At 36.3% G+C, this 22,490-nt stretch overlaps 1 protein-coding gene across 1 annotated transcript; it reads right to left on the bottom strand.

Moving 5' to 3' along the window:
• Positions 1-356: 356 nt before the first annotated feature.
• Positions 357-3,341, bottom strand: LOC136818833 (uncharacterized). The gene is made up of 3 exons (XM_067075066.1): positions 3,303-3,341; positions 1,371-2,857; positions 357-361 (listed from the first exon to the last, which is right to left on the bottom strand). The coding sequence occupies exons 1-3, from the start codon at positions 3,317-3,319 to the stop codon at positions 357-359; spliced, it is 1,509 nt and encodes a 502-aa protein (XP_066931167.1). The 5' UTR covers positions 3,320-3,341.
• Between the last annotated feature and the right edge of the window lie 19,149 nt (positions 3,342-22,490).

The following is a 22,490-nucleotide window of genomic DNA, read 5'->3' as shown; positions in this document are numbered from 1 at the left end:
TCTCCAGTGAAAATGAAAGTTATAGCATTTATCTACAAGATCTTCATTTTTTTCTTCTTCATTTTCATCTTCATTTTTAGAATTGTTTTAAATATTTTTTATTTCAAATTGTTCCACTCACTAATATCTTTCCGATGATACCAAATTTGTAAAGATTGAAGAATTCCTTCAAAAGTTATAGGTAAATGAAAAAAGAGTGCACACTTATCGCGAATAGACTTTAAATACTTTTAGGGGCCGTCGACAAACGATTTTCCTTTTTTTTAACGGCTTCTGGCCGTAAGGGGTGGGAGGGGGTCACTGCAATGCTGTTAAAAAAGTTTAAAAAAAAAGGAAAGTCTCACTTACAAATTTCATCAGTCTAAAATGTAGAAACATGTAAAGAAAGGCTAAGACCAAAGCAACCACACGACATTCACCTTATTCCCGGTCACCAATTAATGCTTCGACAAGAAAAATGACTGGTCACGTGACGAAAGTCGGCAATTTTTCCCTCCGCCTCAGTTGACTCCTTGCTCCACCCATCCCGCCCTGACTTGCTGCGGGGCTTGGAGTTTCAAAATTGAAAGGTCACGGCTCAAAACCACATGTTTTTTCCGTGCGAAAAGAAGAACTTTGAGGATTACGAATTGAAAGAACATGGCGGCCATGGACCAGTGAAAGTATTTACTTTTGAAGAATTTTCTTGGCCGCTAAGACGTAGGGGGGGAGGGGGTCTGAACCTTAACGGCCTCAGGCCGTTAAGAAAAAGGAAAATCGTTTGTCGACGGCCCCTTAAATCAACATCTGTGAACTCAAGACACCAGCTAATTTAACAAATTATACCAAGAATGATGACGTCAATTTTTTCACTTATTTTTATTTTACTCTTATTGAGTATATTTTCAGTAATTTTTGTAAGCAAGAAAGTTGTTCAGAATTTTAATTATCTTTTCAACGATATATAATATGTAGGAGTTTGAAACACTTTTGGTTTTGAAAAAATTTTATTTCAAACGATGACGTCATTTTTCCAACTTTATTTTGATTTTACTCTTATTGAGTACATTTTCGGAAGTTAGTGTAGGCAAAAAAGTTGTTCAGTTTTCAATTATCTTTCCAATGGTATATAATATGACATGTTTTGGAGTGACATATTTGTTTGTCAACAAATGCTGACAGGGAGTGACAGGTGACATTTGACACTTGTCTCCCCTTAAAATTTTCATCTATAGACCATTTTGGACCACTGTGCAAAATTTTACGATTTTGTCACGATTTGCACAATTGTTATCCTAACTGACTCCACAAATTATGGTACACTTTTGTTCGAGTAGTTTACTAGTACCCCTCATTCTTAAATTCTACCCCCCGCCAACACAAAAAGTTACAATCCCCATTGCACAAGTTGAAGAGTTGGAAACAAAGGGTAGAATCTTCCCAATCTACCCAACAAATTCTCTTTTCTCTTCTGCATTGTTCGAGGCACTGTTCTTCTAGTGGGTTTGAATCTACACTTTGGTGGAATGAGGGCGTTGAAAGGCGTGGTGTTGCTGTGGATGATCTTTCTTCATTTTCTGAGGTAGCTGTACTTATTGGTGATTTCGAGGACCGCCCTTTTCTTTTTGTTAACCATTCAACAAGGTTGAGCGATCGCAGTGATCCTAGCTTCTCTTGTCGGGTGTCAGATACGGAGGTAGAGATTTTTAATCGTGGAAGCTTGCCGGAAGATTGTAACGCGAGTCCCCTGACTACGGAACTAGTTCGTTTCAACATGGTAGTCGCTCGGTTACATTTTTCTTTGCAGAGATTTGAAGCTCTTACACAAATAATGGGGTCGCGATATTCAACTTCTAGACAAGAAACCTGCTCCTTTTTACACTCTGTCAAACACGTACTAAGGATTCTTTTTGTAGTCGGCTTCACGGCTGGAATTTTTTTCGCTTTACAATGATGCAAGCAAGTGTCTGAACAAGCTTGCATACACAGGAGAGTTTCTTGGAAATCTTCAGTTTTGATTGTGAAGCAAATACGTTGTTTGACTTTACATCCGGTAAAACATAATTCGTCAGTTGTTTGCACATACTCATCTCCTGGAGTTGTACTTTCGTGTTCATCTGTGGTCAACGGATTATTCGTGGTGAATTTGTTCTCAAAGCCATCTCCTTTGAAATGTACCAAACAAGTTCTTTTACATAATCTATCTTCCTCTTCACAATCGACCAATAATTCAGTTTCTGGGCCAGGGTTTTCACACCTTTTTCTTTCTACCTTACATTCTGATTCACACTTGTCAAAATCTGTTGGTTTGGGACTGGGAACGAATCTATGTGAACATTCGTATTTACATGCTTGAGCAGTCTTTCGGTTTGATGTTTTTCGAAGAATAAGACAAAATGCGACACATTCAAGCTCGTCCCTGGGAACCATCCCAGCGATTATATTTTCGGTTGTCGTCTCATTGGATGTGACTTCAGTTGATGTTATTTCAGTATATGTATTTATTTCAGTGGTAATCACTGATAAGGGTGGTGATATCGTTCCAGTGGATACATTTTCGGTAGACATCATTTCACTGGTTGTGACTTCAGTTGTTGTTGTTTCAGTAGATGCTTTTCGAGCAGGGCTTGCTTCACTGGATGTAGTTTCGGTTCTTTTGCCATCATCAATTTCGAATTCAGTTGTCATAACTCGTGTTGAGTAAGGTATAGGGACAATTTGTGATTGTGTTGGGGTTGGCATGATTCTCGACGCCATTGGGTCAGGTACATACTCTGACTTGGATGGAAGTGTCGAAGTCGAAGATGAGGGGGCTGGAACGAGTCTGCATGATATATGCTGAATCAGCAAATATGCCACCAGTAACGATGCTAAAATACTAAACGTTTGAATAGTACATTAAGAACATGGAGTTTTATTTGCAGGTTTCTTTAAGAGCCCAGTTGGCACACAACGTTGTTTCAACGTTAATCTAACGTTATATGGACGTTGTGAACGTTAGATGAACGTCGAAAAAACGTTGTGTGCCAGCTGGGAGAGCAAAAACTCAATACTCTCGCCCTTAAAGAAGAATAGAACCTTTCCCTAATCAAGATGTCTGGCGGTAAACATTTTACCATCCTATTGAGTTTTTTCACGTCATTAAAAGTAAGTACCCGATGAAATTCTTTTATTTTCCTTCACTGAGACAGGGGTGTTTCCCTTCTTCAACGAGTTCTTCAATACAGAATTTATACCGTATAAAATAGATAAAAGGCTCTAAGTCGAAGGTAGGTCGAAGTTTTGAAAATTTTTCTAAGACTGAAATATAGTAGACTCATTACCTTAGCTTGAGTGCCATTTTTTTCTTCTCCTTGGTCCCAGCAACAGTAGTACTTTTTGTAAAATAGGGTGTAAAATCATAGAAATTTATATCCTAAAGACCTGTTTACACGGTAAACGAAAGTGTGGAGAATAATGTTATTTTTCTTGTTTATAAAGAGCCTTAAAAAAATCATGAAATGCGTCACGGACTGTGAACTAACAACATTCCAAGTTTTCCAACAGAGTCAAAAATTTGCAAGAAAACGAAAAAATTTCCGCGTATGCGCTTTTTTATACGAACAATTTTATAAGAACAAAAGCCTGAAAATTGACCAAAACCTATGAACAAATTAAGAACAATCTTGAGCCCCAGATTTCAGAAATTACTAAGGGAGTACCGATTTTAATTCAACAGAATTTAAACCCATGTTAAGTTTTTAAATAAAGAAATTAAGAACATTGTAAGAAGTCTGAAAATTTTCAAAAAATTAAACCAGCTCGGCCTCAACCAAAATTTACTGGTTCTTATAAAAAAGGCGTGTATGATAATATAAATATAGAAAAATCTAGGGAACAAAAAATAAAAGGTCAATCTTTTCCAAAAATGAAATTTTAAGAAAATTATATCCAACAAAGTTTACACCGAAAGATGAAGTGAAGCATTTATTATGATTCATGGCTAAAAGTTTTTGTAATTTTTACACTTCTGTGTTGAAAGTTTCCTCCACTTTTTGCTGAAATTCTTTAATTGTGTCGAAATCTTAGGTTAAAACTTCGTCTTACATTGGGATTGACACCGAGCGCGTCCTTTCTAAACATGATTCCATCTCAGCAACAAGAAGGTGGTTCTTATTGATGTGTATTTTCGTGCATTGCTGATCACAATTTTACCTTCTCCACCGGGGGGGGGGGGAGGGGTTGGGGCGGTACTCAACAAATCAATGTGAGGAAACTTGTAAAGGAAAGAAACAGAACGCAAATACCAGAATTAGGAGCGAATTAATCTCAGTGAATAGATTCCATTCTTGAAATTCGAAAACTTTGCTTCTGCAAAATAGAAAAATGTTATCTTAAAGATTCAAAAAAGCCTCAAGTCGTCACTCTCTAACAGTGGATTTTTCATTTTTTTGTTGCAATTTTTCGATATAGTTCAATATATTTCAAAATTCTTAATACATACATTTAACATTTTTACTATAAGTAAAAACCATAAAAATTAAGCAGAACAAAAAACTTCTATAGAAAAATTACAAAAGTTAAACTGTTAAAGATATTCTTTTTCATGCTGAAAAAGCAGAATTATCAAAAGAAATTTTGCATTGAGTCTTTTTGAAAGTGGTACCCGCATCGAGAGCGCTAGATCTACTTTGCTCTTGCAGACTACTGATTTAGCCCCGTTTGTCAACGGGCAAAGTTTCAACATTACAATGGCTTTACGGGTATGACTTAAAAAATTCCAAAGATGGCGGATATAGCTTGGTCAGGGGCACTGAAGGGCACTGATCTAACTACTTGATTGGATTGGGCTACCCGTATATAGGAAGCTTGCCCGAATTTAGAGCTAACTAGTCTGCCATTATGTTTTCAATTTTGGTCGTCAACAGCACAATTCAAATGTTTTGAAATTCTTACGTTCGAAAATCCAAGATAAATTTGAAAACAACATGTTGAACTAGTCGACTTCAAAACTGGACACACTTCCACGAGAAATCTGTAAGTAGTGTAGTCATTTCTAGTGTGTAAAAGGGTATGATATCTGAGGTCCGGTGTTTTTAATGGTCAGTGATTTTAACCCAGACTTAAACCCAGTCGTTTTACTTCGCTGTTTTATGATTTTGATAACGCTTATCAAAAGTACGGTATCACGCAATGAAGATAAGCCCAAAGGGCTAGAAGCGAATCTCTAACCTTTCTCAAGTAAGAAAAAGTGAAGCCTTAAAATATGAATCGTATCTTTGACAACGGATTGAATCTAACCATTTCTTTGTTTTGGAGTGATATTTTTTTTCGAAATTATGGACTAGGTCCGAGTTATGGACCATGAGCCATTCTGGTCTGTAAAATACTCCCATGGCTTATAACTCGAACCCAGTCCATTTTGAGATGCGTGTTGTGATGTTTTTTGGAATCAGTGTAAAAATACCTTTCCAATGGTATATGGTATGCCATGGTTTGGAGATAAAAATATTTTTTTGTATGCGCGGGAGCCGTTCTGGTCTGTAAATTACTCCTATGGCTTATTTCACGGACCCAGTCCATTTTGAGATACATATCATGATGATTTTTATAATCAGTGTGAAAAAACCTTTCCAACGGTATATGATATGAAATGTTTTGGAACAAAAATAAAAAATTTTTTCGGGCATGCAGACTGGTCTGTAAATTACTTCAGTAGCCCATAACTCGGACCCAGTCCATTTGTTTTTTAGAATCAGTGTGAGAAAACCTTTCCAACGATATATCATATGACATGCTTTGAAGATAAAAATTTTTTTTCTTCCCTGGGAGGCATTCTGGTCTGTAAAATACACAAACAGGTGTTCCCGAAGTGGGTCAGAGGCTTAAAATATTTCTTACCCCCTAAGGTACCACTGTACCAAATTTCATGCTTTCTAGTCAAAAATGCACAATTGTATTCATTTTTAGCACACTCTCCCTGGACTATTCGGAAACATAAACTTCTGTTTTGAAAACAAGAATATTCCAATATTGGAATTGACACTTTTTTTAAAAATGTTGATGGCATTGTAAAATATAATGGTTCTCAGGTCATTTTATTAAGAATTATATTTATACTCAATGTGATGCAGGAAATCTAAATGGATATGAATTGACGGTGGAAATGGCTTTTCATGCTCTCAGCGCACGTGTTTAAGGGAAATAAGGTGTTATATGTATTATATGTGTTATATGTGTTATACATTACTCTCATATTACATTTACTTTCAAAATCGTACTTTTGATGTATGTTTATTCTTTTTCGGTTGCCAGTAATTTTTTCAATATCTCAACTAAAGCTACTTGCCACTTCCCAACTCCAACGAAGCAAGTAACAACTCCTCGACCAGAATTGTTCCCTAACTCCTTCCCCTTCAAGTGCTTTTTACCAACATTCCAACGGATCGAATTTTTTCTGATATTTGACCCTTTTTTCATCAAGATCGCGCGTCTTTTAGATGACGGTGTCGGCGTCGGCGTCGGTGTCAGAATTTGATCAAACACTTTAGGGCATTCATCTTTACATTTACCGAAAGCATTCCAACATTTCGAATTTCTCTCACTTTCATCTTGAAAGGGACCAGTAGTACATTTCACTTGAGCGTCGTTGCACTTTTTTATACATTTGTTGATGTTTGCTGATGATACAATGTGCTGAGTCAGCAGTATGAAGAATACCAGTAATAAGGCACTATAACACAAAAAGATGACAATCATTAGAACTTAAGCTAAATGAGAGCATTCCCCTCCTCCCTTTGCCAAGATGACTGCCGTTTAAGCATGTAAAATTAAAAGACTGTCATTCCAATGGCTATCATATGGGCAACCGGCAATGACCCATTGTCCACAAATACAGCAAATTTTCAATGTGAAAGCAGTGACTTACGGTAAGTTCTAGCCTGGATACCCAGACCGTAAACTATTTCATCATCTAGTTTTTTTATAATCTTGTCTCTGGTTTACGGTCTGGTCCAACCAACTCCTCTGCAGGGATATTTGTCCCTGCATATGCGAGTGTATCTAATTGGTCAGTACGCGCCCAGTCACTGAGCGGAATTTTTGCAGGGTTTTCGATATTTCTCGATGCGCGCGCATAATTTATGGAAAAAGCTGACAAAAAAAAAGATAAACAAATGAAATTGAAAACACAGGTTTATTTCTAAACAAAATGGCTGATGGAATGAGCCTTTATGATTGTGGCTGACGTTTGGATATAGTTTAAGTAGTTTTGAAAGTTTATTGAGTTTGTAAAAGGTTTTATGGTAAGTTATTATGTGTGTCTGCCTGGGTTTCCAAAGTTTTGAGATTCTGTCAACAAGGGTTCACTCACAGACTGTGTCATTCAAAATTGTATCAGACTTTTTTAGTTGCACCAGACTCTAAAATTTTAGAATAAACTTTGTATGTTGAGGTAAGAGTTTTTTTCTGAAATTTTGAGTCTGGGTAAGTTCTACTCTGTACCAGAGTGTATCTCACGATTATCGTAGCGTAGTACAATGTACGACAATGACAATGACAACAGACCCTCTACGGCAATGAATTTTGAAATTAGCCGTAGATATCGGGTTTGTGTACAGACAAGGTAAGTTCCCAAGTCAAAAAACTTCACGTTAATTGAAACAGGGATATGTAATAGCGGAGCTGGATAACGCACTTTTGAAAAAGCCTTGTTCTGTCTCTGTACCCTGACATTAAAATTTGAAATGAAAATTAACTTTTTTAATGACAAACTCGTGAAATTTGGATTTTTTTGCTTCTGTATTTATCCTTCACGATTAAAAACTTTTGATTATTAAGAGGGTCTGTAAAACATTGGCGAATGACAATTAAAAAAAAAAAGAAAAACATTGTTTTCATTAGTAAAGTTATAAGAAATTTCTTCTGTAAGATTATAAATATCACTTTTTCATTTGAAATACCGCGCTACACCGCGGGGTGCATCACTTTCTAGCTGATATTTTCAGATAGCGAGTCGGTATGTCTGATTATGGAAAAAAGTCAATTGAAACAATATTTGTAAAAATATTTACATCCAAAATTTTAAAGAGGAATCATGAAAGCTTCTCAAATTTATAACACACACTGATAAAATTAGATGTCATTTACAAAGAAGCTTTTGGGGTATCTTCTGCAAATATTATTTTGATGAAAAGTGGGAACATCATAGCAAAATATGTACAGACGTACTGCATGAATACTTTGTCTGCTTCATTTTTCTTATAAAATTTTCTTATAAACACTCAAGGGGACAGAGATGGATTTCTATTATGAACAGTTTACAATAGAAAAGACAAAGAAGCAATCCGCTAAGGAATTCTCGTCCTTCATCCAGCTTCGCTATTACATATCCCTGATTGAAATAAGTATTCTTACCTGCTTTTCGAGATCATTTTAACCTTATCAACACGCGTGCTTTATATAAAAATCATATAAATCAACCACTACATCTCATACCTTCACTAGTTTAACATGTCGATAATCAAGTCAATTCGTATATTCGTAAACTTTCTTATTATCACAACAACCAAGACCAAACAAAGGCTTTATACTATTTATTTGGACTCGATGGAGATGTCGACCAAAGGAAATGCGTAACAGACAAAATACACACGGAAAATGAAACATTATGAGACATTATATCATGTAGGCTTGAAAGTCTTTTGCCAACAGTGCCGAAAGACCTAGATTACACCACATGATCCTTTCTCATACAAGCGAGCATGTATTCGAAATAAATCGAAGGAGACGGTGTAGAGCAAAGTTGACATGCCGTCCAAATCACCGTCCACTTTACTTGACGACGGCAAAAACATCAAAATAGCGAGGTTAAGCAAGTGTTTATTTAACCGTTCAATGTGATATCGTAGGCCTGTACATAACTTGACAAAGCAAACCATGCAAGTGAAATCTTATGTACAGGCCAACGATATCGCATTGAACGGTCTAGATAAACACTTGCTTAACCTCGCTAATACCGTCGTCTGTGTAGGTGAGCAAAGGCGAGTCATACATCAAGTATCGACTTTGCTTTGCGTCGAATTCTCCTATCGTTGCCTTTGATATCCTCCGGTATATAAACTCAAATTTGTCTGGAAAAGGGTTAAAGAATTTGTTTTTAGATAAAAGTGATATCATATTTAATTTACAAGCTTTTTAATTTTCAAAAATTACAACAAAGATACGATAAAATGTGGCACAGTATAGTAGTGTTCTCGTCGGGGGAGGACAATCATCTTAAACCTCTCCTCTCCAAAAAGAGAAAATATACAGTTGATTCTCGCTAATCCAAACTCAAACGGGAAATTGTTTGTTCGAATCTCAGAGAGAACCGAGTTATGGAATGTACATTATAAAAGTTTCTCCTTTACGAGGACTGGGAATAAGTTCGAATTATAGAAAGATTCGAATATAATAAAAGTCCTACAATGAGTGTAAAGGTGGGAAAATATGGCGGGGTGGTGTTATGGCGGTATACGGAAAAAAAACGGGGGAGAGTTTCGACTGGCAAACTCTACCGACTGTAAACTCTTTTCGGCAAAAAGCCCGTTTGCGAAATTTCTTTGGCTTTGGGCTTATTTCTTAGATGGTGATTTGTCTTAGACTATAGCATATTCTATTTGAGTAAAAAAAGGTAAAGATTTTCAGAAGAAAGAAGAACAGGTGTTAGCATTTTCTTGAATTAGACAAGATTGACCATTGGTTAACTTCATTAGACATAATACAACCCGTATCACACAACAAGTGGGACCCCCACCCCCACCTAAAATGAAAAATTTTTGCCAAAACTTAGTCCCCGGTGAGAAACTAACTTCAAAACTCAAGGAAAAGAATTGCATTTTAAAACAATCGCCATTGAGATTTCGAAAGAAATTTTCATCCCAACTGTGAGAAAAAGCCCCTCTTAGCGGGGCTGTGAGACAGAGGCGTCAAAATGAACCCTTTTCGAGGGTAAATGGTATAGTAGGAAAAAGACCTATTGACCTACAATGCAAAGCTCTTCGAAACCATCTCACTTCGCGTCAAACTCAACCTATGACACCTAGACTGGGTATAGAATACACCTAAACTGGGCGGATTACAATTTCTTTGTATTGTCAATAGATATTCAATTCCCAAGATTATTGAGTAGGTTTTTGAGATAAAAATATTAAGTATACAAGTCATAAAATTTGGCATAAATTATAAGGATTTTACTTTATATAAAAATTTGTCCGCTTTTTACGGGACAGACTGTATAAACAATTACAATCAATCAAGCAGAGCAGAAAAGCATCTACAAAAATTATATTAAGTTAAACAGTTTTTTCATACTCTTTTTCGACCGTAGTCTACTTAATTATTTAATTTTTTTTGACACATTTTTCTATTGTCTATAGGTGGGGAAAAAGGACTGGGACGGTTTTAGTGGGATAAAGTGGACAAAAAAATGCCCGCGTGGCAATTGGTGGCTACGGTCGAAAAGGTGTATTGGTTTCCATGTCTGTCAAATTTATTAACAAAAATATTAGTGGAGTCTCCATAACTCGAACATTGATAGGAGTATGGTTTATACGGCATTTCAAACTTCCAGCCCAGAAATCTTGTTCGAATTAAGGAGACATTCGAATTATCGAGGTTCGATTTAAAGAGACTCCACTGTAACAAGACTATTTGAAAAAAAACTGGACTCCGATGTTTTGAATATCGTATTTTCTTTCAAGATTCATTATTTTTAGTCAATCCCAGCCAGCGCCTCATTCAAAAGCTTAATAAAAATATTCAATGTTTTCAAAATTGTACCTTTTCAACTTTTCAATTCGTCATTCTCTGCATCCCATTAGCCCCTAGAGCCGGGATACTTGCAAAATGGGCGACCTGTTATGAGATTTATGATATCACAACTTTTGATATAATTTGGGATTTTACATTTTCTGAAACAAAATCTTCTCCTTCGAAAACAAGACATGCGATCACCGAATGATTGTGAGAAGGCTAGACATTGATCTTGATTTGCGCTACATTTCTTTCGACAAGGATTGTTTCGTTTCAATGATTTACCCCAAAAACTGAACGGACTACTGTTTCTAATATCGTACCATTTGAACATAGGCGGGAGTCTTCTTAGTGTCGTTGACGGCGTCGGCGTCGGTGTCGGAATTTGATCAAACACTTTAGGACATTCGTCTTTACATTTACAGAAAGCATTCCAACATTTCGAATTTCTCTCATTTTCATCTTCAAAGAGACCAGTGGTACATTTTACTTGAGCGTCATTGCACCTTTTTATACATTTGTTGATGTTGGCTGATGACGTAATGTGCTGAGTCAGCAGAACGAAGAATACCAGTAAAAATGCACTATATAAAACAATAAAGAAAATTTCTTATTTCTATTTCAAACTTTGTAGTAGGTACACGTTCCGGGGTACTACCCTTGCCGACTGACGGGATCACACCCCTGTGCCCCTTTTTGCCCAAGTACCTACGGACTCTAAGAAAAATACTCACAAAGCAGTGAAAATAAGAACATCTTAAGAACATTTTAACCTTCAAAAATCGATGTTTTTGCTAAAAATGTCCCTATTCCCTTTGCAAAGATGATACCTTAATCAAATTAAAAGAATGTCATGGCTATTACATCCTTAATTATACGACCTCTATGATTATAATACCTACTACTAAAATCTCGCAAAAAAACTCTAGATGTAAAATGAAAAAAATTATTTTTACCCGCTTTTCAGCATCATTTTAACCTTATTACCACGCGTGCTTTATAAATATTCAAATCAAAAATTTATTTTTCATCAAATCATTACGCTACCTTCGCTAGTGTTACAAGATGATAATCAAGCCAATTTATATTAATAAACTTTCTTATTTTCTCAACAAACAAGACCAAACAAAAGCTCTTTCCTATTTTATTTGGACTCGATGGATGTCGATCAAAGGAAATGCGTAAGAGACAAAATATACACGGAAACTGAAATAAAACGAGACAGTAATTTTTAGTTCTGGCAATTGTTTGCCAACAGGCCAGATTCAGTGTGTCCGGGAAAAAGGAGAAAATAATTCATATAATATTGGAAGGTAATGTCTAAGACAAAGCTATCTCACTTCCAGGCAAAGGTAGCTATTAGGTTCCATTGGCTTGAATTTCTTTCCCGAAATGGAAACAATGTTTACTGTCAGTCATTTTACACCCAGTTAGTTTAAGGAATGGTTGGGAGACATTTATTCGAGGTGCTGGCATAGCATGAAGGTAGAGCATCCAGCTACGGTGGACGAGCTCGTGTGTTCAATTCCCAAGCCGATCAAAACCAAAAACTTCGTACTTAAAGTATGTCTCAAAAGTATGTGGACACTTAATAGTTTTTGAGCTTTTCTCAGCACCCATCCATGCTATGTTAGATAGTTAAACACCGTTGGAAAGATATATGCAAGTAGACTAATCTAAAAGATAAAAGATTTTTTAAAAATTGAAAAATGAAGAAGAAGAAGATAAACAAAATGAAGATTTTTCCTATTTTTTTTTAAATCATGACATGAATTTTTTTACATATTTAAACCTAGAGCATCCAGCTACGGTGCACGAGCTCGTGTGTTCAATTCCCAAGCCGATCAAAACCAAAAATTTCTTACTTAAAGTCTTTCTCAAAAGTATGTGGACGCTTAATAGTTTTTGACATTTTCTCAGCACCCATCCAGGCTTTGTTAGATAATTAAACACCGTTGGAAAGATATATGCAAGTAGAATAATGGCGAATCTCGCAAGGAAAATGGAGGAAAAAATCGATGAAAATGACCAAGAATTGCCGCTTGAAAATGAGGTTTGCACCCCAACAAAATGCATTATTAGAGGAGAAACAACACCAAAAGACACTCTGACCTGCAGGAAGTGCCATAGAGATGTTCATTATAACTGTTCCCAGCTACCAATCTACCAAATACAGATTTGCTTAACGTTTAAATCTAGAAGTTTCCAATGTCAAAGTTGCGTTAAGATCTCACCAGAGCTGATGGAACGAGTTGAAACATGCAGAAACACCAAAATCGAAGGACTTCAAACGGAAATTAAAGCATGTGAAAACATCATGAAAGCTCAAAATGAAGAAATCTCCCAACTGAAATCAAATGACCTCAACGTTATTACAAAAGAAATCAAAAAAAACCTGGGAACAAAGATGAGCATACTCGAGAAGAAGATAGAAACAAAGATCGAGAACATCATAATCGAAAAGAAGCAAGAGCTGAAAGAGGTTAGTTATGCTGAAGCTGTATCCAAACAGATGAATCAACAATCAAATAAGGTGGAGAAAATGGCTCGAAGTGAAACAGTCGGCAAACAACGATCCACAGCATGCAATCTAATTCTCCATGGAATCAAAGAAAATTTGGAGGATCCCGAAAATACAACGAAAATCTACGACGAGAAATTCATAAAGTACAGAATCCTTGGATTACAACTGGGTATCAAGGACATAAAAATTGTAAACACACAGAGGATTGGAGTATTCACGGAAGAGAGAGAGGAGGAAGGGAGGTATCGACCAATCAAGGTAGTTTTCGAAAATGAAGAAGACAAGAACAAAGTCTTGAGAACCATCACGACATAAAAAGGCCCTCCTTCATCCTATCGAGCAACAGAAGACCTTACAATTATTGAACGATTGACAATCAAAGAATTTAGCAAGAGAGCACGCGAGCTTAATGCTCAAATGAAAGACAAAACTATTCAATTTAAAGTCAGGGGAAGCCCCAGAACAAAATTATACTTAAAGAAAACTGTAACAACAAGCGTTTGTAAAAAGATAGGTTCTTAGAGGCCCACGGCGCGCCTTGAACCTCAATCCTTTAATAAATAAATAAATAAATAAATAAATAAATAATCTAAAAGATAAAAGATTTTTTAAAAATTGAAAAATGAAGAAGAAGATAAACAAAATGAAGATTTTATTTTTTAAAAAATCATGACATGAATTTTTTTACATATTTAAACCTACCTTGCTGATTTCAAATATGTGTTCAGATTTTTCGTATCTTTTTTTAGATAAAAAGTTACAGCCCGGGGGGGGGGGGGTACTTAGGCAAAAATGGATGATGGGTATGTGCGGACGGTAAGGGTCGGTTTTTCAACTTTCAAAGTCTCTCTAAGGGTCGGAAAAATCAGAAAGTTTTAAATTAGTCTCTCTAAGGGTCGGAAAATTCAGGATTTTTAGGAAATGTTTTGATTTCCAGAGAAAAAATTGTAATAAAGTCTCTCTAAGGGTATGACTTTTTTCAAAAATCGAAAAAAACATTTCAAAAAGTCTCTCTAAGGGTCACCTTTTCAGCAAAAATCAGTCTCTCTAAGGGTCGGTTTTCGGAGGTTCCGTCCGCACATACCCCTCATTATTCGCCAACCCTAGTACCCCCCCCCCCGGGAGCTCCTAAAAATAAATTTTCTAACACCCCTGTTTCACACAAAAAATGTAAACATTACAAAAGCAGTTGAGGGATAATACGAGTGATGAAAGTCAAAAAGGCTGCAGCCAAAGAACAGATAAGTGCTTGAGAAGAAATTGGTCGAATGATATTTTGTATTGTCTTCAGCAGCAAAGAGCATACATTGAACAGTGCAGGAAATAAAATTTCTCCTCTATCTCACAAAACGATTCTTTCTCTGTGGTAACAGGAATGAAAAAGGGGAGCTAGTAGGTGTGAACACCAGAGCTGCCAGGGAAAACAAGTTACGTGTTCGAAAAACAAGAAACAAATATGACTCTAAAACGTTTCTTCATAATGGTACTGAAGTCTGGAATAATCTACCCAACGATCTCCGTCAATCCCAATCTATCGTTATTTTCAAGTCTAAAGCTAAATGTCATTTCTTTCAATAATTAAATATTATCTTTCTGTTTTTCATTCTCGTTTCGAATTTTGTTAAGTTACCATTCTGTTTTGTTTGTGGCCCTTTGTGGAAACAATTCCTCAGTTGTCTAAAAGCAGTTGAATTTTTCGGAGCATGCCACGTCAAAAAATAATTTCTGAGAGCGCGCGCGAATAGATTGTATCACGTCCATATATCAGTAAATTCACAAAAAGTGTTGCAAGTGGCTTTGGGAATTAGACTCCAGAATAGCATTAGAATTCGAGTAATTGATTATTAGAGTACAAGGTACAAAATTTATTTCCGAATGGCTAAACCTATTCTTCTCTCAACGTTTGTGAAAACCCAGCTGGCACATAACGTTGTTTCAACGTTTATCTAATGTTCACAACGTCCATATAACGTTAGAAGAACGTTGAAGCAACGTTTGTGAAAGTGCATAGCTCTGGATGTTTTATTGGTCAAGACAGATTCAATAATGTTGAAAAAGAAAACAAATGATGTTATGGGAGTGACAAATCAAAACAACTTAAAAATTTGAAAATATCTTGCTTGTTATCGTCAATTTATCTTCAAAAACATAATGTTTCTTATAACACAGTGTCTTATCCTGTTTTCAAAGCTATTTGGAGCATCTTTTAGGTCAAATGTTTCAAATATAGTTCAATATTGCGTATATAAAACGTCAATGTATATCTTTAATAGATTGCAAACGTCTTTGCTGCAAAAACACCTGGAAAACTTTTTTTCGACGTTTTTCAAAGAGTTCATAACTCTTGAAAATGACATTTGCCTGGTCATTTTGCCAGTGACGCCTTTGTCAAAATTCAAACTTTCTTCTTCTCGAAAACTGGTCCATATCATGACTCCAATAGAAGTATCCAACACCTTAGCCAAGGAATAGATATTGGTCATATTAGTCACTATTTCCATTTCGATCATGTCTTATGTTTGAATTATAATTCAAAATCATGCAAAAGACGAGATCAATCAAGGGCTTTTAGATCTCTTCGTATTGTACCACTAGTGAGGATCCATGGTCATTGTAATGTTACGTTTGATAAACCTGATGTGGGTCATTTTCTCTTCGTATTTGTACCACCACTGAGGATCCATGGTCATTGTAATATTACGTTTGATAAACCTGATGTGGGTCATTTTCACGGTCCATTTCTCGTGCAGTACAACTATGCTGACACAGCGAATTTTGTTGCATACATAAAATCATTTGCTGGTTACTCTTGTGCGAAGTCTCCATACATTGATTATCGGCTATTTCACACTTTCGCATACAGCACAGGTAGTCTTTACATTTTAAAGCTTCACAGAAAGTCCTTTTCTGGACGCATTCGTCCAGCTTCTTAGCTCGATATACGGGATTGAAAGCAGCGCGATATTTTAACGCATTGTTCGTAATATGTTCCGCATTCTTTGAAGCACGGAAAGGTCCGATCGATGACCGGTTTCTCGTAATGATGCCCGCTGGATGGGAAAGCAGAAACGAAAGATCCGGCGATTGCCATCAACAACATAAACTTGCAGAATCTATAAAAGGAAATATACGAGAAATGTTTACAAGTTGTGCCAGACAAAACTAGGTTCCCATCACTTTTTGTTATACAGCTTTTTTTACAAAGCTTTAAACACACGTCTACTCTAAAACTGGACGTTTGATTAACAGACCCTATTACCCCATTATGTCCTATTTAGTAATAAGCAGACTAACCTTTTCTTTTATATTATTTTTCAAAAGAGTATTATATAGGAAATTCTTAGAGTACTGTTGCCTCTCTAATTCGATCTTCAAGGAACAAAATTCGAGTTATTGAGAGCATTTCGATCTACTTTCAAGCTCAGAGGAGCAATACTTTGGTTATTATAGAGGTTCAAGTTGAGAGAGTTTATTGCATGCATATTGAAATGTGTGGACCTATAAGTTGTAGTACAGTTAGGAAAATAATCCTAATGCCCTAATGCAATGAAAAAGCAGTTGATGCAGACTTTGTAAAAGACTGAAGCTAACCGATCTAAGCAAGTAACTAAAAGCATTTTTCTCATAAGATATTGTTTAAAATTTACGCATATATTTACCTCGTGAAACAAGCCATTCTAAAGTACAATCACAAAGCTCGACGTATATATCCAATCTCTGTTAAAAACCACTAAACAAGTTCTATATTTTGCAAAACCCTTGACACAACTCCTCTTATATAGGTGTTTACCCCTCAAATTCCGTCATATTTGTCAACAAAATAATCTCCTACCAAGCAACAACAATATGTTGAAAAAACGTTCAAAAAACGTTGAAAAGACCTTAACAACAATAATGAATTATTTTCTCAACAAATAGTACCTTTACTCATTCAAAATCCTTTCGTGATAGATACAGCATTCCCTGATGAAGGAAAATACTTCAAATGTGTACGACTTTAAAAGGTTTCTGTCTAATAAGAAAGCAAGCTATAAGTCAAATTCCCAGAGCTCACCCACTCTCCTTGACCGTAGTGCAAAGGTAGAGCATTCGGCTGCGGTTCGCAAGGTCGTGGGTTCAATCCCTGACCAAGACATACCAAAGACTTCGTAATTAGTACGAAATTGGTACTTGATACTACTCAGCTTGATACCCAACAACCAACAGCAGACACACAAGAGATGATAAACTTTGTTATTGTTAAGAATTTGCTTATGAACATAATAAAGATGTTATTGGCGTGTCTTATCTCGCGTTCCCCTAACAAGCTGGCACACAACGTTTTTTCAACGTTCATTTAACGTTGTATGGACATTGTGAACATTAGATGAACGTTGAAACAACGTTGTGTGCCAGCTGGGTAACCAGCAATAGAATCCGTTATTCAAATATTATCTCCGTGGAATTCTTACTGAGATTCAAAATATTTGCATTTTGGAAAATATTTGCCATTACATAATCATAAGAAAATAAGTTTTGCGCTGGTGCTAGTACTCATCAGCGGTTTGCGTGAATGCGTGATTGGGCTTTTTCAGAAAAAAATTTTACACCCATTGTTGAGGATATTGATTTTCCGAAGTATCGAATCCCCTGCGGGATATCCTACTTTATTAGTAAAGACTAAAGACTCCACTTTTTAAAAATATGCTCAACCCCCTGGATATCCTCTCTTATAAAGATGCTTACCCCTGGATATCGTATTTTTTACTTGAAAAGACACTTTACCCCCTGGATACATATCCGCTCCCTTGTAGATATTTAACCCCCTTGATATCCACTTTTGAACAAAAATCGTTAACCCCCTGGATATACGATATCCTCAACAGGGGGGGGGGCACGAACTATTTCTGGAAAAGCCCAATGGGATAGAATGAGTTTGGAGGGTTTTGCTTTATACGAATCTGTAGACTAAATAGACTTTCTATTGCGTTATTTCACACACTTTCAACCGTCATTCAAAATTCACTGATTTAGGACCTAGAAACACTTGAAAATTTTAGGCTTAAACGCGTCATCGATTAATTCATAAGCCTTAGTTTCAACTTCAAAGTCTCTTAAAAGATTATCCCTTTTAAACAAATTTCCTTCCTAGCGATTGAGTTGTAGCAAAATAATTCAGATATCTTAGATTGACATTTTGTCATTACGGTTCGTTTTGCATATGAATGTGACTATATTTCCCGGCTGTTAAGCATTCATAAAATGGGAACCACAACTCGAACCTCGTAGCTACAACTACCATTTCTAATACACATTTTCGACCCTAACCGCCAATTGCTGCGCGGGTGTTTTTGTCCGTTTTACCACCCTAAAACCGTCCCAGTCCTTTTTTCGCACCTAAAGATAATAGAAAAAAGTGTAAAAAAAGGATTGGATCGAGTTTAGGGTGGTAAATTAAATAAAAGTGGCACGCGCCTGACCGTGCGACTACGGTCGAAAAGGTGTATAGCCCGGTGAAAGTTTTTCCTACCGTGGGTCGAAATTCCAATGGAGTTAGAAATTTTATTGTTCTTAAACTCGAAAAACCCAGTGGGGATGGTTTTAGAAATTTTTTCCTTGAATTTCAAATAGGGATGAACTTAAAGTTATCATGGCCCTGAAATTGTAGGGTATTACCATTGGGCTTTTCCAAAAGAAAACCGTATACCCCTGCTGAGGAGATTCGACCCTTTGTTGCTGGAAATGCTGTAACCCCCTAGGATTCTAGGTAATTCTAGGTTTAAATACCTCTGGAATTTTTGTAGGATTTTAAAAAGTTACCCCCCCCCCATGGAATTCCAGTTACTTTTGACAGATTTTCGTATCATCCTATGGAATTTCACGACATACTTAAACCTTATCTTCTTGGAACGGAAATTGACCTCCTCAACAGGGATATATGTTTTTTTTCTGGAAAAGCTCATTTTCCTTTTGATGAGATATACTGAATTCTCGAACATTTTAAGGTGGCTAGTACTAAAGACTAAATGAGGGGTAAATGAAAGTAACGGAGAAAAAAATCACTATCCACTGGGCTAAAAGAATTGGTTTCTATCATGATGTTCTAAGATGTGGTTTCTATTGATATTATGATAGAATTATCTTCTAGAGAGAAACATTTAAGCCAACCTTGTCCCCCATATATGAGGCCCCACAGCGGTAACTCTGATCATGATATCACGCAATTTTTTGTTTTCAATCACGATCACGAAAATCAGCCAAAAAATGGCTAATCACACACCCTGTGAAAAAGTCCAAATTTTGTATCACGGCTCAAAATGTTTTCAAATCACGATTACGTTTCAACTTCTCATCACGCAATTACGGAAAAAAATTCCAAATCACGTAATCACGCTTCAAAAAAGTCCCTATCACGTCATTACGCAAACCGCTTAGGGGGCCTCATACATCCTTGGCTTAAATTATGCGACTGATGGAAGCAATTGAAAAAAGGAAATCTCAGGGTAATATCTGGTTCTATCAGTAAGCAGAAAAAAACCGTTAGTAGACCGCCATTTTCACCCATGATCAGCCATTTTTCTAAGAGATGGCAGAAATAATATGTACAGGATGGTTTAGTATCATCTTGCTTAGCTCCAAGGCTTTTGGTGGTCCCGTTTGGACCAGTGTATAGTTTCAAGCTTGTTTTTGTTTCGTGGGTTAAAGTGAGTTAAAATTATGTGAGTTAGGAGCAGGCAGCTTGCTTGAGATTTGGTTGAAGATAGTGTCTGACTGGATTTTGCTGAATCAGTCTATACGCAGGAAATGAGGCTTATTTTAAGCAAAAATAGCGGTAAACAAATACATCTATGTAGTAGGAGGGGGGATTTTTTAAACCCAAGCATCATTCGCAAATAGGGGGAATAAACTTAAGAGCATTGCTGTGGGGAGGGGGTGAATTTTTGGCCAATCTTACAGGAGATTAGGAGCCCCATCTGACACATGTCATATTTACTAGACTACAATCCCCACCGTAATATTTGGCACAAAAGCGGAAATTCCCTCACATTTGAAAACCACAAGTGATTTTTAAGTGCTTCAAAGTACGGTTGGAAAGCAGAGTTTTAATATGAAATATAACACTTAGGACCTTTTAGGATCTCAGGATCTAAAAGCTCAAAAATGTTCCAATAAGGCTGAGAATATAGCCTAGAAGCCACTTAACCCCTCCCAAATCGAAAAATCCAATGAAACAAAGTGGAAGTACTGAAACTGCAATTCTCGCCCGATCTTTAAATTCTGAAAAACGTTAAAATACCCAAAAATGCCCATATATTTCGGCGCCAATTGTAGTCGCATCAAGGGTTAATTTTTCATATTTGTTTTCTGCAAAAAAAACCACGAGGAGGTGACTCAATATGATCATCCTTTAGAATCAAAACACACAGTGATTAAGTATTGCACAATCACCAGACATGATCGGTGATTTGGTTTTCTAACGTTGATGGAATATTGTTCTTAGAGAAGAGAGGCGCTAACACACCCGGAAAGTTTGTTTTTCAATTAGAGAAGGGATTTTCTAATATTTAGAGGTCAAGTTTGTAAGAGTTAAAACTAGCCGAGAGATAATAGCTCGATCTTGTACCCATAACTAAGGGACTGGATATGAGCTTAACTTACTTGTCCTGTAGAGGAACGAGGCCTATATAGAATAGGAGGCACCACAATATATGAGGATTTTTAGAATCCAGACGTTAATATTTTCTAAAGTAATCTTGAAAATAATAAACTTTGTGTGTCCTGATTTTTTCTTTCTTATAATTTCTTTGCTGTGGTGTGGGAGGTCCAAGGCCAACCAATACCTGTGTCAAATATCGATCACCAATACACCGATACTTTCATCTTATCTAGACCGTGGACAAGATGAAACTGTAATGACCCCGTTCCCATACTCAGTTGACCATATTGAAGCTTATCGGTGACTGGAGTAGGATTTTTATCCGACACGCTAAAGCTCTGAAGAATGGGAAATTTTAAACATCTGGAAAGTTTGAGTTATGGAATTTTGCCAGACTGCGTCAAGAAACTAGAATCGGGAGGCCTGAACTTAGCCCTTGTTTTTGGGATTGTCAGGTCGAATCACAGAATCTTCTTGCTTACGCACAAGAAAAATTGGGCCGAATGGGGATGTGGCACATCAAAAGCTCAACAATCCCTCTCCAATAAGCCCACTCTGAGCAAGGGTGGCCGCCAATCCACCACTAGAATATTAGATAGCATTAAATACATATACTGTGCGCCAGTGATTAAACTAATGGTTCTAATAATTGAGTTTAAAGTCCCGAAGGGGGTGTAGAGGAATCTACAACCTTTCTCAAGCAAGAAAAAAAGAAAATTTGAAATTTGCACCGCATTTAAAATGACGGATTGAATCTAGTACTTTCATATTTTTCAGAATCTGGCGAAGGGTTTTACTTTCAGATTGGCGTTTGTGTGGCGTTTGGATGGAAAATAAGTGGCTTCATTTCCAACCCAACACTGGGCGAAATAAGAGATTTCCAATCCTGGAAATATCTTGAAAATATGATATTTCCATATACTTTTGTAGATATGGAAATATGACTTTTTTATATTTCCAAAGTTGTGGAAATACCATATTTCATGATATTTCCAATTCTAAAACTTGAAAATATGATATCTCAGATTTGGAAATATCATGAAATATGGTATTTCCACAACTTTGGAAATATAGAAAAGTCATATTTCCATATTTACATCACATTTTCAAGATATTTCCAGGATTGGAAATCTCTTATTTCACCCAGTGCAAGAATTTCAAATCTAACCCTGCTCAATGACTCTAATCCAAGGGGAAGGAAGTTGAAAGTAGTGACTCAAGAAGATTCCAAAAAAGTATTACGTCATGTCCAAAAAAGTTTTTTATTACAGATTAACTGAAAATTTGAAACCAAAATAAAAGTTTATTTCCTTATTATGAATTCAAATAACAATAAATTTTGAAGCAAAATATTGCGTGTTTTGTATACTAATTGACCAAAACATATGTCAAATTATATTCCTTAAATGGAAAATTGCGATGAAAAGAATCATCAACGAATGAAATTTCTAGTAGCTTATATCAGCAGAAATATTGAGTAATGAATGAAAAGGGAAGGGCTAACATAGGTAGCTTGAAGCTGTAAAGGGGAAGGGCTATACAATGGAGTTTTTATAAGTCAAACACGCACAGGGAACA

This window comes from Clytia hemisphaerica, unplaced genomic scaffold (genome assembly GCF_902728285.1).
Source record: "Clytia hemisphaerica strain Z4C2 unplaced genomic scaffold, Clytia hemisphaerica genome assembly, whole genome shotgun sequence".
Lineage (NCBI taxonomy): Eukaryota > Metazoa > Cnidaria > Hydrozoa > Leptothecata > Clytiidae > Clytia > Clytia hemisphaerica.
This window is presented reverse-complemented; position numbering and strand designations above follow the sequence as displayed.